The sequence below is a fragment of the Rhopalosiphum padi genome, chromosome 2 (assembly GCF_020882245.1).
Source record: "Rhopalosiphum padi isolate XX-2018 chromosome 2, ASM2088224v1, whole genome shotgun sequence".
Lineage (NCBI taxonomy): Eukaryota > Metazoa > Arthropoda > Insecta > Hemiptera > Aphididae > Rhopalosiphum > Rhopalosiphum padi.
The window spans coordinates 39,426,622-39,442,607 of NC_083598.1; the positions used below are offsets into that span (position 1 = coordinate 39,426,622).

A 15,986-nucleotide genomic window follows, 5' to 3' on the forward strand; every position below is an offset into this window, starting at 1 on the left:
GATTCGAAATTTTCACATAATTTTGTAACCATTTTGTAACCAAATGTAATCGAAAATTCGAAATTCCTGACAACCCAAATCCCGTTAAAACCGTTTCAAGTCGGCCGGTCATCACAGTGACGTCACACGTGTAAACAGGAATCTTTCAAAATGATTCGATCGATTCGAAATTTTCACACAATTTTGTAACCATTTTGTAACCAAATGTAATTATAAAAAATAATTGTTTTATCGATATTTCAAGAAAAAAATTCCCGTTTTTCCGTTACTTTTTCAGGGTTTTTCCTGACGCTTTTGGAAACTACTGCACAGCATATTTTACTTTTGACCACAAAGTACCAACTAGATTCAATTTCCTTTTCAAAGAGGGGCTGAAGTCAAAAATCAAAGCACTATTACTACTCTAAAACGTGATGACAGACACAAAAATAAAAATAATAAAAACGTTCATATACGTACATAAACATAATAAAATAAAAATTTAATGAGAAAATAAGTGTTTACTTGCTTACCTACTTAGATTTATAACTGTAAATAAATAAAACGACAAACATAATCGTAATACGACATTTTATTTTGAATTTTTTGCATATTTTTCAATAATTTTATCGTTTAGTGTATATAAAAGGTAATCTATTTTTCAGCAATTACAACAAATTATTGTTACCAAATTTCGATAGGTAATGAAAAAATAAATATTTTTTTTTAAATAGGATTTGATATATTTTAAATACACACCAATTTCGTCTATTGGTATCTAATATTTGAGATAAATTTATGAATACATATAGTGCATTCATTTATATTATTTTATACATTTTTTATTCAACTATAATATGTTTAGTTTTTTTTTAAATGTACGAGGGTAAAAAGTATAAAATTGTCAAATGTTTATATTATTATATTACATTTTTAATAAACATAAATTGAAAGTATGATCGTATTATTTAAAAGGTATTTTTTTTTTTAATTCGGTTTTAATCGGCTAAAACTTCTCAAAGTATATCTTCGCTCAACTGCAACTGAAGACCGGCTATCAAATTTGGCAATATTGAGCATAAAAAGCAACATAACACAATAACAATCAATTTTAATAACGTAATAAGTACATTTGCAAAAATGTGAAAATCGCAGAAAATTATTGTAATATTCTTTACTATTACTTTTATTTTAATAAATAAAAATAAAAATATAACTTTATGTATGACTTAGTTTCTATTGGATTGGAATTTAGAAATGCCTTCTACCAGTGCCGTAGCAACTAAATATTGTACCCGGGGCGAAACTCCAAAATGCGCCCTTATATATATATATATTTTAATTTATTAAAAAACTCAAAACTGAATATTGTTTATAATTAATGCTATTTAAATAATGTTTTTCCTTATAATTATGTCAGCGTTTGTAAATTTTATTAAAACCAATAACTTTTTAAAATATAAATGCACTTAAAAATAATAAGCTTAACATAATAACACTTATAAGTTATGTAAGTAATTATATAAATACATAATATTGCTTTTACTTATAACTAACATTTAAATTGCAATTTTTCTAGCTTTTTTCCCAGCAAAGTCTTCAGTGAGTTCGTCTATATCCAAAGTATTTACCAATGTATGTTCAATGGATAAAATAGCCATATCAGATATTCGTTCTTGTCCCATTGTAGACCTTAAATAATTTTTTATGAGCTTTAACTTACTGAATGACCTTTCACACGTCGCCACAGTTATTGGTAAAGTCAAGAATATGCGTAAAGCTGTTTCCACATTTGAATATTCAGCACGTAAAGAATATGTTGTAATTAATTGAAGTAAGGCTAATGGTGTTGCAGCTCTTAAGTCAGGTAAAAGAGAAAATGCTTGACATTTAAAATCTTTTATTTCAGAGATAAAATCGGAAGAATATAAATCGGTTTCATATTTTAAAGATAAGTCAGCTGCACATTTTTGTATATAGTCCATAGAGTGGTCCATTAGGCTACTACCATACAAAATACCAAAATTTTCATTAATTTCAGACATATTTTCATATGTCGATGGTCGACGCACAGCGAAAACGTAAACATCATTGGTAATTCCACATTTCCACAAAACAACTTAATAAAAATAACTAATATAGATAATCTCTACAATAATATATTATTATTATATTATTATGTTTAATGTTTAAACATATAATATTGACTACGGACACATCATATAAAACTATAAAAGTCTAAAGACTTTCTGTACATTGATCGATTGTATTTATTAACTAGTATTGGTTTTATACTTTTATATAAAGATATTAATATATTATGATCATTAAATATTATTTTCAACAATTGCTCAAATAATATAGAATACGTTGAAGTTTTTGTAAGTAAAATATAAAAATTGACCGTTGTAATTTTTAACATAAAATGCAAATTTTTCATTTTTGCGCCCTCTGAGAACCTCTCGCCCCCGCTTGCTACGGCCCTGCCTTCTACTATGAAAATAAAAACAATTATTGAAACTAAAACTAAATAATACACTACAACTATGTATACAATTTATACATTGAACATTGAACTTAAATATATAATGTTAAATTAATATAAAGAAAATGTTATTACTAATTAAATTAAAATCTGTGGTTTTTTTAAATAAATAATTTTAAACTATTTATAATTTTCTATAATATCTAAATGTTACAATAAAATTATAAAATGTATATGTAGGGGTGCGGGGGCAAAGTCCCCCATCGCGGACCTGTTCCATGTTTATAATTTTAGCCCCCCTTCTAATATGCCAAATTTACGCCTATGATTACAATATACAAGAACAAAAACTAATACCGTTCTCAACAATTTAAAAATCGCATTAAAAAAATTTTGGGTAAACGTAGAAGATATACTTTATAATAGGTATGCGTATTATTATTATTATTTATTATACACATAAAATCGCACCACCGTTGAGCGTTTTTGAACGAGCACATTAATGCATTGACGCTTTTCATAAATCATAATGCCACTAAAATAACAACTCAAAAAAAAATGAAAATTTGTAATAATTTATTTTTATTTATATTCAAATTCACAAAAAAAAATAATCTACTTCACAGCCTAAAAAACACAAATTTCAATTAACTTTATCAAAATCATAATATAATATTAATATAATTCATATACATATACATATATTATAAACCCACGAATGTTCTGTCTTATGTGTTAATTCTATATTTTTGAATTTTATAATCATAAAATATGATATAGACACTCATATAAGTATATTGAAAAGTTCAATCTGTATAAATCAAGCTGTTCAAAAATGTTATTTTTTAAATTGTTGAATTCCACAAATACGATTTAAAAACTGTTTAGTCTACAACAATATAATATGAAAGGATAATTTTATAAAACACATACATTTGTTGAACTAACCCCTAAAAATATTTTAGATGTTCGTAAATCGTAGCTAAAACAAATAATCATGGTTAAATCTTTAACTATGAAATATTAAAAATGTTTAAATGTTGTATTATTATACTTTTTTGTGTTAAAGCAAAACTTCTTATCGCATTATAGGTGCTTAAAATATACCTAAATGTCCTAAATCAAAAGTATTACATTTAAGAATCACTTATTAGTTATTATTACTATTATTATGAATGGAATCAGACATTTCGGCACGAGGATAATTCGGCGTGGCAGTTTCGACTTTCGGCGTAGGGTATCTTGGCGCCGGCACGCCGCAGGTAATTAATAAACAATTTTTAGAATAATACAATTTTAAAAATACAAAATAAATAATATTATATTAATATCATATTATTATTAAAGTATACAACAATTAAGTTTTATAAATATGTTGTATAACACATGGTTACATGGTATATTATTTAAAAAAAATATTAGGTATATGCGATTCTCCTTAAATAATCAATGTAATATCTTATATTATATTCACTTACTATTTTATATAAACAACGATTTAGGTCAGTATATATTTTTTTATTTTTTAGGGGACTCTATTATGAATCAAAAATTTAATTTTTTAACTTTTTAATTAATTCTCAATCGCTTTAAAACTTAACCAAATGCCGTTTTTTGGCGCGATAATTCCACGTTCTGTTTTAAATTTAAGAGGAATTTCAGTTTTTTCACAAGGTAAAATTTCAAACTTGGATAACATTTTTGATATAATCAATTTCAATTCTAATTCAGCAAAACGTTTTCCTGTAACAATCCAGTTAAAATTAAATTAAATTATTTTATTAGTATAAACTATAAAGTATGAAAATGATCAATACAGACTATCCCAATTGTAGTTATTATTTGTACATATTGAATATAATATATATATATATATATATATATATGTAATAATAGTATGTTTATGTTTACCTATGCAATGGCGAGGTCCATCGCCAAATGGCAAAAAGGTACCATTAGGTCGTTTAGATTTTTCTTCAACAGTAAATCTTTCCGGATCAAAAATATCGGGATGTGGATAATACTTTGGATCATGATGTATATTATATATTGGTATTAAAATTTTTTGTCCCTTTTCAATTATTAATGATTCACTGGGTACGTTGTAATTCTGAGTAGCTATTCTTACTAAGGTCGTAACTATAGTGTATTTACGAAGAGTCTCTGAAAAGATATTACAATTTATTTATAATTTAATAATGTAAGTAAGCAATCTGATAATGTAAAATTAATATTAACTAGCTAGCAATAGTAAATACCTGTCATATAATGTTAATAGGCAACAACTTTTTTTTATCATACAAATAACATCATATATACATACAATAGTGAAAAAATAGATGTGTTATTGACTTATTGTAAAGCTATTGTAGCCACATTTAATAAGCTACATTTCATTCTATAAAAGAAGGCAGATAAAATACAAAAATAAAATTACACCAGTTGTATCGTCTGCTCAGTAAAATTTAATTAAAACAATTTTACCAAGCGAAGTAATGTAACACGAAATATAAAAAATGCAATAATAACCTAACCAATTACATAAATTAAATTATAAATTATATAAATGTATTTAAATAATAGTTATTTATAATTTATTATTTAAATTTATCAAAAGATAATATCCGTATTTATTTGTAGCAATTTGTAAACTCAAAATCGAAAATACGTACGAAACACCTACGACCTACCTATTTTTTTACTTAGTATAAAATATGAAGAAGTATAAACGCCGACAACTAAACTGTATCTGCGATAATAAATGCAATACCTACTAATCAATTAAAGTTTTAATTTTACAATTTAATAGTCGAATTTCACCATGAGACGATACTATTAATATTTATTATGCACACTTTGGTTAACATTGAGTTTATTGAAAACTACTCATAATACTGATTTAGAATACAAAATTAAATAGTTAAATGCCAAAAATGTTAATAATTATTGAAGTTTATATAAAAATAATAAATATAGATAACCAATAATATTATATCAGTGCAGTGCAATGGTGTCTTCTTCTTTTATATAAATTCGAAAAAATAGAATATTTTTAAATTTACATATAACTCGTTAAGATTTAAGAACTTGTACAAATGAGCCACTTAATTTTAAATAAACATTTTTCTTAATTAAAATACATTATTAATGTATCAAATAAATTATAATTTTAAATCATTTCTCGTTAAAAATTGTACAAGCAGTTTAATATTGAACATTAGTATATACCTATGATTATAATTTTAAAATAAAATTATTTGGTATATTAATCGATGTTGTTTACTCAGAACACTGCTAAATCATAAAATATTAATATTAACATTGTTTATCTGTGTAGGAACCATAGGATACTAACACTTTAAAATGCCTATCGCAGAATATCTCTGTAGGATAATCAATAAAATGTATATGTATATGCATTACCATTTATAACAATTTCGGCATAGTGAAGATCCTCCAAAAATTCATTGTTGAACTGTCCACCATATTTTATTTTCGACGAAATTATCTCGGCACGTAATCTGTCTTGGATATCTTTGTTCAATGCCAACTCGTAAAAACAAAAAGATGCTATGGCAGCTACAGTTTCTGTACCAGCAGCAAACAAAAACATTGCGTTCGAAATGATATCCAATTCACAATAGTTTACTATGATTAAAAATTAAGTTAATACCTAGTTTGAAAGTTAAATAATGCAAATCTATGTATAAAAATATAACGTAGATTATTGCCAGATTCTCAAACATTATGTCTTACCACCGCCTGTCGACTCGTTTTTTAATACAAAATCATTTCTAGCTTTCATTAAGGTTTGTGTGATGTCGTTTCTATCCACATTATGTTCAGTCCTGTAATCAATGACTTCTCTAAACACCGAATAAAAAAAATTAGTAGCATCAACGTCAACTGTTTGTATTTTTAACAACTTCATAATTTTCGGAAACAGCATTCCGAGTATATTTTGAAAGAAAATTATTTTACCATTGGGTTTTAGTATTCTATTTACATATTTTTTGAAGTTGAAATTATTTTCACTGTTAATGATGTCCAATTTCATACCAAAAGCACACGTTCCAATGACGTCAATGGTTAAATTTTTGACGATTTGGCTCACTTCTATGCCTTCAGTTTTCTGGTCAGATTTTTCGTTAATACAATTCAACAGTTGATCAGTACACTCTCGGATTTGTTGGTGTGTTCCTTTGAGGTTACCCGATGTGAATCCCTGACTTAGTTTTTGTCTCATTATTTTCCATTTTTGTCCGTTCGAAAAAAACAAGCTTCTCGCCATTATGTTAACTGACTCGTCATTGTCAAAACCGTGGTCAGTGAAATGCGAGAAATCTTTGATCATAATCGTATTGATCAATTCTGGATCGCGAATCATCAAAAACGGAGTTCTCATTTGATAAAACCCACAAATTTTCGCTCCAGGAAATCGATGATAAATTCGACCGAACGAACTTATTTGCCGTTCTAATCCAATTGTCATTTTGAATATATTCCCGAACAAAGGGACCGGTTCTATATGGAGAACATTTAATTTTTTCCATTTATCGTAAGTTGATGTTGAATAATAGTAAAGAAATGTACAAATAATAATAAGACATAAAATAATAGGATCGAAAAAACAATTTCTCAAATACGCAATCATTTGTATTAGTGATTATATTATAGTGACTTATTAGAATGAACTATATAAATATTGAATTTTTTACACACCTATGTAAGCTGCGTTAATTACCTATACCTATTTATTTGTTCTGTCTGTCAAATATATCGCGATAGACTTAATTTATCAGTGGACTTTGTATGGTTTTACAGATATCACTACAATAATAAATAATATTGCAATGAGATTAGACCGAAGGGCAATCTTATCAGAGAGCCTAGTCTGTATAAATAATTTATTATGTCCTTGTAATTGATTATATTTAATGAACGAAGGTGACAGTAGGGCCGAATCTAGAGGGGGCGAACCGGGGCACTTGGTCGGAGGATGCAAAATGACTAAACAACAGTGGCATAATAGAAGGGGACTGAATTATGAAAGGGCGCTAATTTATACTTTGCCCCGGGTAAAAAAAATATGCTAGATCCGGCCTTGGATGACAGGAAAGTTGAATGACTAACATCCACACCACCTCTAATTTTTTAGTTAAAAATGTAAAAAAGTTAGGTAAGGTCAGAGTACTAGGTATAGAGATATTTACATTTTTAATTAACAATATAATTTGATTTATATTTCTCAATAAAGTCAAACTAATATGGTTATTAACTATACTGGGATTACTACTTACGTGCAATCACTAACCTTGGACAGCATTTCGTTCATTTCACATTTTTTTTCCTGTTGAGTGGTATATTTATAATGATATGTTTAATTTAATTGATTTTATAAAAAAATTAAAAACAATCGATGTGTTTTGCATATTATCTTATGTTTTTCTTTTGTATTACATATTTGCTTATTGATAATACATTTTTTTACCTTAAGTACATACATTTTAAGTATCTTTATTCTTTTTATAAACAGGTCTATGAAATATCAGTCATTTACCCGAGACTTGATACCTATATTTATATTAATTCTGACTTGATATACTTGAAATAATTCTAGCGATTAGTTGACATAACACATATTGACATCTAAAACATATTCTATAATAATTGTGTATTAAAAATATATGTATATTAAATACCGTAGTGAATTTTAGCTTTTGAATAATTTTACATTTTTATTTAAACTTAAATGATAGTAAAGGGATAATGTTTAAAACAAAAATCGAGAATTATAAAATGCTAATCATAATTTGTGGGGTCAAATATTCAGTTAAAAAATAAATATGTAACCCAATAAAATGATACGGCTATTGACAATAAACACCCAAATAATTTTGTTTGAGTTTCAAAATAGTGCTTATAATATTTTCATTCATTTTTTCCAATGTGGCAGTACCATTCTTCCATATCCTACCATGTTTGTTGATCAACAAGAGAAAATTCTTCCAATACATATTAATGATTAAATTAACATAAACTATATTAACTAATAAGTTAAGCATTATACTTACGAATGAAATGAATTTAATATTAATATGCTTATAATTATTTATAAATCAGTTGTAACAATATTATATAATAGTACCTATCAGTGGATAAAGACATATTTTCGTGTCATGTTTGTGTGGTGAGAAGATAATGAAATGTTTCTACATTTTACCAATCATTCGCTAAAAAATGTTTGTATAAGCACTTTTATATACAACCAACTTTGTGATACTGTTATGCTGTATAATATATAGGACCTATATTATTATTTAATATAGGTGCACAGTGGCGTGGCGTATATTAGAGGGGAGGGGTCTCGGGTCTCATTCTCCCTCGAAGAAAAATAAAAGGTTCATAACACCTAAAAAAATTATTGATGAACTAGCAAAAAAAAAACTATTAATTTGTAGGTATATATAATAATAACGGAATAATATAATTATTATTAATTCATTACTCATATTATGTTGTATTTTTTATAATATTATAAATTTACTTATTTCTTAGACCTCCTGGAATCTAAAAATACATCACTGTATATTTATGTATAATTACATAGTATTTAAATATCCTTATACAATTTATTAATATAGTTATAACTTATAAGATATTACGATAGTACGACGCAACGTGTAGGTACTTTATGTGCGTTGTCGCTCCGCGATAGAATAATACCAACCGCTTAGTAAGCTTTTGTTTTACAATTTTATATAATGTATATTTTTGTATTAGTGTTTAATACGAAGTAATATTATCTTAATTATATATACAACTAGTATAAGGGATTAGTATAATATGTATCTACAATAATGAGCTTATAAATTTAATTGTTTTACAAATACGAATTACATGGTAATGTGGTATTATACATAGCATTTATTATAAATACCTACTATTTATTGTATTTTGTAGCCACATTATGTATGACGTAGGCTATTATAATATTATATGCACCAATTAAAATGTACTTTTATAATAAAGTCAGTAAAAATGATATACCATATAATACAGGGTGATTATTTTATCATTAAATTTTCGTCAAATATCGACTTTTTTATTTTTTCAAAATATTTGGTTTCATAATTTTCTCAAATTGAATGATATTTTTATTTTCTTCACCCTTTTATTTAATAGTGAAAACACTATCAACTTTTGATTTTCAAATGGCAACTTATATTTAAAATGTACTTAATTAATGGGGCTTTTTTTATTAATTTTAATGTTCAAATTATAATTTTTTGTTAATCTTTTTAAAGAGATAGCTTTTCAAACGGCAGTTACCAACGTCTCGTAGCCGTAATAACCTGTAGGACGAACACCTAAAAAACGTTAAACCCCCTAACTTTGAGCATCTATAACTCACTATAACGGTTAAATAAAAAATAATAATTTTAACGTTAAAAATTAATAAAAAAAAAGTAACTCTACTATTTTATGATATTTTAAATAAAGGCTACAATTTGAAAATCTAAAGTTTATAGTGATTTCACTGTTAAATATAAGGGTGAAAAAAATAAAAATGTTTAACAGTTTTAGAAAATCATAAAAATAATAATTTTGAAGAAAAAGAATTGAAAAAAGTCAACACTTTTTGAAATAATGATTATTTAATGATAAAAGAATCAACCTATATATAAATTCTAACCTTTGAGCATAATTTAAAAATAAGTACAGACTACAGTGGAACCATCAACGAAGTATTATTAATGGATGGTTTCCTCGTCATGTGAAGAGTAAAAGTTATATGATGCCACATAAAGGTACCATCAGTTTTACTAATTGTATAATCCGTATACATATATACATTACTATAAAATTTTACTATACTTGTCTTAGTTTATTTTATGATGTATATTATATACTATATATTATATTGTAGAATATAGTTTATGGTTGTATATTAAGTAACTGGACATTCATAATGCATGTATAGCCGTTTAGGTAATCCGGTAATATAATAATGTAAAAAAAATTTAATTTACAACTAATCGTAATTTAACAGATGCACCCTTGTAATAACAAATGACACTGCTAAGCCATGAACTGAAAATATCTTGAACATAAAGTGTGAATTCTAGACGGTCGCTTACCTTTGACTGTACGACATCATGTATTTATAACATCAAAATAATCACATAAAATCATACACCATATAACTACATAACATCATTAAAATATTAAGTCAAATGTCAATATTATATTTATGCAATTATTATATTACAAATTAATGTTATTTTTATTACGTTATAAACTCATTATATATTCGATCTTTACATAATATAACTAAAAATATGCAATTAAATCATTTAAATATTGAAAAAATAGTTAATTTAATACTTAGTTTAAGTAATAAAATATAATGTAGATATCATTATTGTATTAACTACAAAATATATTTTAATTACTTTTTAAGATTTAAGTCAATTGTTTTTTATATTTAAGTATACATTATAATATGTATATTAATCCACAATCGGCCTAAAACTTAACCAAATTCCATTTTTCGGTGAAGTTATCCCACGTTCTTTTTTCATTTGTAGCGGTATTTCCGTTTTTTCACAAGGTGAAATTTTAAATTTTGATAATATTTTTGATAGAATTATTTTCAACTCCAATTCAGCGAAACGTTTTCCTATAAAAATATATTATTAATGATATTTAGTTTTGCATAATGAATAATGATTAATGATTAACGGCCAATAAAGTTATGTATACATAGTATATATTCGTATTTGGAACATCAATATACCTATACAATGACGAGGTCCATCACCAAATGGTAAAAATGTTCCGTTCGGTCGTTTAGATTTTTCTTCTGCAGTAAATCTTTCCGGATCGAAAGTATCGGGATTTGGATAATACTTTGGATCATGATGTATACTATATATTGGTATTAAAATTTTTTGTCCTTTTTCAATTATTAATGACTCCCCAGGTACGTTATAATCTTGTGTAGCTCCTCTCAATAAGGCCGTAATTATGGTGTATTTACGATGAGTTTCTAAAATAACAAAATTCTTATAAAATGGATTTCTAATAAAAATAATTATTTAAATGTTCATTTTTCTACTGTGTCAAAACTACAAAAGATTTTTATTGATATATTAACATGTTTATTATTATTACCATCTAAAACCATATCAGCGTAATGAAGATCTTCCAAAAATTCATTGTTAAGTTGTCCACCATATTTTATTTTCGACGAAATTATCTCGGCACGTAATCTGTCTTGGATATCTTTGTTCAATGCCAACTCGTAAAAACAAAAAGATGCTGTGGCAGTTACAGTTTCAGAACCAGCCGTAAACAACAACATTGCATTTGCAATTATATCTAATTCACAATACTTTTCTATAAACATAAAATTTATAATTAATAATCTGAATATAACTATATAAGGTCATAATAATACGTATATGTTTAAGTATAAATTATTATAGACTTTTCAAAAAATATCTTACCTTCTCCTTTATAATCACTGCTTATTACTAAATCCTGTCTTGCTTTCATTAAAGTTTGTGTCAGATCGTTCCTAACAACATCATTTTTGGTCCTATAATCGATGACTTCACCAAACACGGAATGGAAAAAATTAATGGCATCTACGTCCACCGGAGAAGTTTGAAGTTTTAAGAACTTAACAATTTTTGGAAATAGCACTCCAAGTATTTGAAGGAAAATTACTTTACCACTGGGTTTGAACACTTTCTTTACATTTTGTCTAAAGCTTGAATTATCGTTATTAATTGTATCTAATTTCATACCAAATGCACACGTTCCAATTACATCAGTGGCTAAATTTCCAACGAGTTCATATACTTCAATTCCGTCGGTTTCTGTGGATTTCTCATTAATACAGTTTGTCAACTGGTCGCTACACTCTTGGATCTGTTCGTGCGTACCTTTGAGCTTACCAGACGTGAATCCCGGACTTAATTTTTGTCTCATTATTTTCCATTTTTGTCCGGTCGCAAAAAACAAGCTTCTCGCCATTACATTTACGGAAGGATTCATGTCAATACCGTGGTCGGTAAAGTACGAGAAGTCTTTGATAATCATCGAATTGATCAACTCTGGATCGCGAACCATCAAAAACGGTGTACTCATTTGATAAAACCCACAAAATTTATCATTGGGAAATTGTTGATAAATTCGTCCAAACGCGTCCACTTGATGCTCTAATCCTGTGAACATTTTGAATATATTCCCAAAAAAAGGCACCGGTTTTGCGTACGGCACATTTAATTTCTTCCATGTATCATACGTTGACGTCGTATAATAATAAAGAAACGTACAAACAATAATCAAACTCAAAATAATGTTGTCAAATAGCAAATTGGCCAGGTACGAAATCATGGTTATAAAATAATGTAACTTAATTTTAAATTATTGCAGGGGACACCTACAGAGTACGAGTGTGTAATGGATTACTAAATCCTGCTTTGAATTCATAACTGTGAAAACGTAATTGGTTTTCGTTTTTTTTATAATTTTTAAATTAGCTTTCAAGATGATATAATCTATTTGTGGAGGGAATACGAAACTTCTGAAATTATATGAATAATTATTGATTTTATATTACGCAAAGTGCAGATTGTAGTGCAGCATAATAAATTAGTGACCACTGATCTATATATAATATATATTGTTATCAACTGCCATATAGATTAGACGGGTGCAGCAGTGTTATATAGTCGTCAGTGAGTAGTGATCTTCTACATAATAGATCGTACATTTTATATCACGATGGGTACATTAAAATCATTTGACAAAATAGAGGTCAGACACGTGAATCTATGTGATTATGGTTTACGGCATAATTAACCTAAAAAAAAAAATTTTTTTTTTTCATGCAGTTTTACTATAATGTCGTATTGTGGCATTAAAAGTTTTAAATGTCGAGATCGATTTCCAATGATGTATGAAAATATGTAAGTTCTAATAATTGCAAACATGAAACGATTTTTCGAGTGAATTCGTCATACGTTATACTATAGTCCTCTCTATTAGTTACCTAGATACCTATACAACTTTAACGAATTTTTTACAAACGTATAATTCCTATTATTATCATGATCAAAATCAAAACTTTTTCGTAAGTAGGTACCTACTTAACAATAAACTTCAATCATTTTAATCATGGTTGTATAAAAACGGTATAATATTATTAATCCATACCTTCTGCGCAGTAGAGTTAGGTAAAATATTACTTAGATAATTATTTGAATAAAAAATTATTCAAATGATTTTTTTTTTATAATTATTGGAATAAAAATATAATTGAATAATTTCTAAACATAATGCTAATACAAAATACAAATATATTCAAATTCTTTACTCTCTAGTTTCTTCTTTAAATAGTTCTATACTGTTTGATTAATAGAATTTTTCGATTTATTTATAAAAGAAGATTTACAATCGTGAACTTAAAATACAATGACAAAATATCAACCATGTGTTAACCAAGATAAAATTACTGAAAATTATTCAAATAACTTGGTTTGGAAATTAGTCGAATAATTTTTTATTCGAATAAAATATTATCTAAATAATCATCTAAATAAAATTTTATTCGTATGATGCCCAACTATGTTGTAAATAAATAATTTGTACATAATATAAAACTTATGTTTATACAGACTTTTACCTACCTATATAGTTTATGCTGATTATAGAAAATGATGATAATATATAGGGTTTAAACACAAGAGTTTGCTATTAGGTATATTCATTAGTATAAATATATAGTTATAAATGTATGTCATCCCAGAATATGGCTTCTATTAGGTACCTACCATCTTTAGAGCCTAAAAAATCCAAAGTACTTATTAAACTATTATAAAGAACGGGAAATTCAAAATTGAAAATTTTAAATATTAAGAACATATATAGGTAATACACAAATAATTGCTCCCGATTGAGTATTAATTCGGTGATTAATGAGTATATAAAATAACAGACATCTCACATTTTTTTCTGATGTAAAACTACACACGTAATCATGTTTTTAAAAAAACTCGTACATAAATAGGTATATGTAATCCGGGCATGTGTGTAAAATGGGCCCCATCATTATATTATCAATTATCATTATAACTACACTAAACTATTATCAATATTTTGTATTTTATTATTTCTAATTTTTTTTAACATTTAAATCATTTAGCATATTTTTCGCTGAAATAATATTTTTAAGTTTCATGCAGTATTGTGATTACATTTTTTTTTAATGCATGCAAATAACCTGAGTTTTAGGATCGTAATTTTTTTAATCATATATTTTCCTTGTTTTATTATGCAGTTACTGAGATTATCGTAACTATATAAAACGATGAATAGCGATGTTAATTATTTTGTTTTAATTTAAAAATATTATTTGTGAGAATTTAAAACATTTACGAACATTATATAATTATGAATTTTATAATACGTAATGAGTAATGACATTTTAAATTTATTTTAAGAAATTATAAATTTATACTATGAAATTTTTACTGTTGTAAAGTATTTATAAAAAATGTTATTAAATTTTGAGTTTCATTTACATAAGTTGATATAGAATGGTATAAATACATATTATTATAATAATTAATTACTAATAATATAATAAATGCAACTTTTTCAGGAAAAAATTATATCAACCTACCATTATACTAAAAGTAAAATTAATTAATTTTATAGCTATATCATGAAATATACTTGGTGATTTAGGCTGACAGACCGTCTCCGATTAGAATTGTTTTTATTATATAATTATACATCTATCATTGAATTCAAATTTAACACGACCATAACTGTGACCCACTCGACACCTACTTTCATAGAAATTTGGAGTGGTTTTAACTATAACAATTGTCAATGCTGTACACATTTGAACGTCGATTTTGTGCTAAGGCTGTCTTATAGTTGAATTTACATCATCATTGCAGTTAAATTCATATGTAAAATATACCATGAATTTGAGAAATTAGGGTCAAAGTTATTTTAAAATTAAGACAAGTTACTACATTAACCTTGTAAAAGCTTAGTTAATTTGTAATCATTGAGTGTTCTTTTAGCTAAATTAATCGTCATAGTTTCCATCACTCACCACTCTAAATTCGTCTAATTAGTAAGTTAATTATTACTTGGTGATGGTTTAACCACCGAATTCTGTGATTTAATTACATTGGACATATTGTAATAATATTATTAGTATTATACTAATATGTACTTCATCAGAGCGGTACCCACATGCTTACCTTTTTTTTTATTACCATGATGGACTATGATATCATCATGTTACGTATCATTATTAATTACATATTTACATAAATAGGCACTGTATAATAATACAACATTACATCATTATACATATATAGGTACATATAATTACAAAATAACACACGTGTAATAATTAATTGTACACAACATTTCAAGCACATAATCTGTATATAATAAATAGCGTACACTTATCAAAATTTTTTTATAA

At 26.1% G+C, this 15,986-nt stretch overlaps 1 protein-coding gene across 1 annotated transcript; it reads right to left on the reverse strand.

Moving 5' to 3' along the window:
- Nucleotides 1-3,496: 3,496 nt before the first annotated feature.
- Nucleotides 3,497-13,167, reverse strand: LOC132920723 (uncharacterized). The gene is given in 8 exon segments (XM_060983355.1): nt 3,497-4,207; nt 4,376-4,627; nt 5,888-6,112; nt 6,221-7,126; nt 10,968-11,147; nt 11,265-11,516; nt 11,642-11,866; nt 11,977-13,167. Coding segments are annotated over 8 exon segments (3,105 nt in total). The 5' UTR covers nt 12,872-13,167; the 3' UTR covers nt 3,497-4,037.
- Between the last annotated feature and the right edge of the window lie 2,819 nt (nt 13,168-15,986).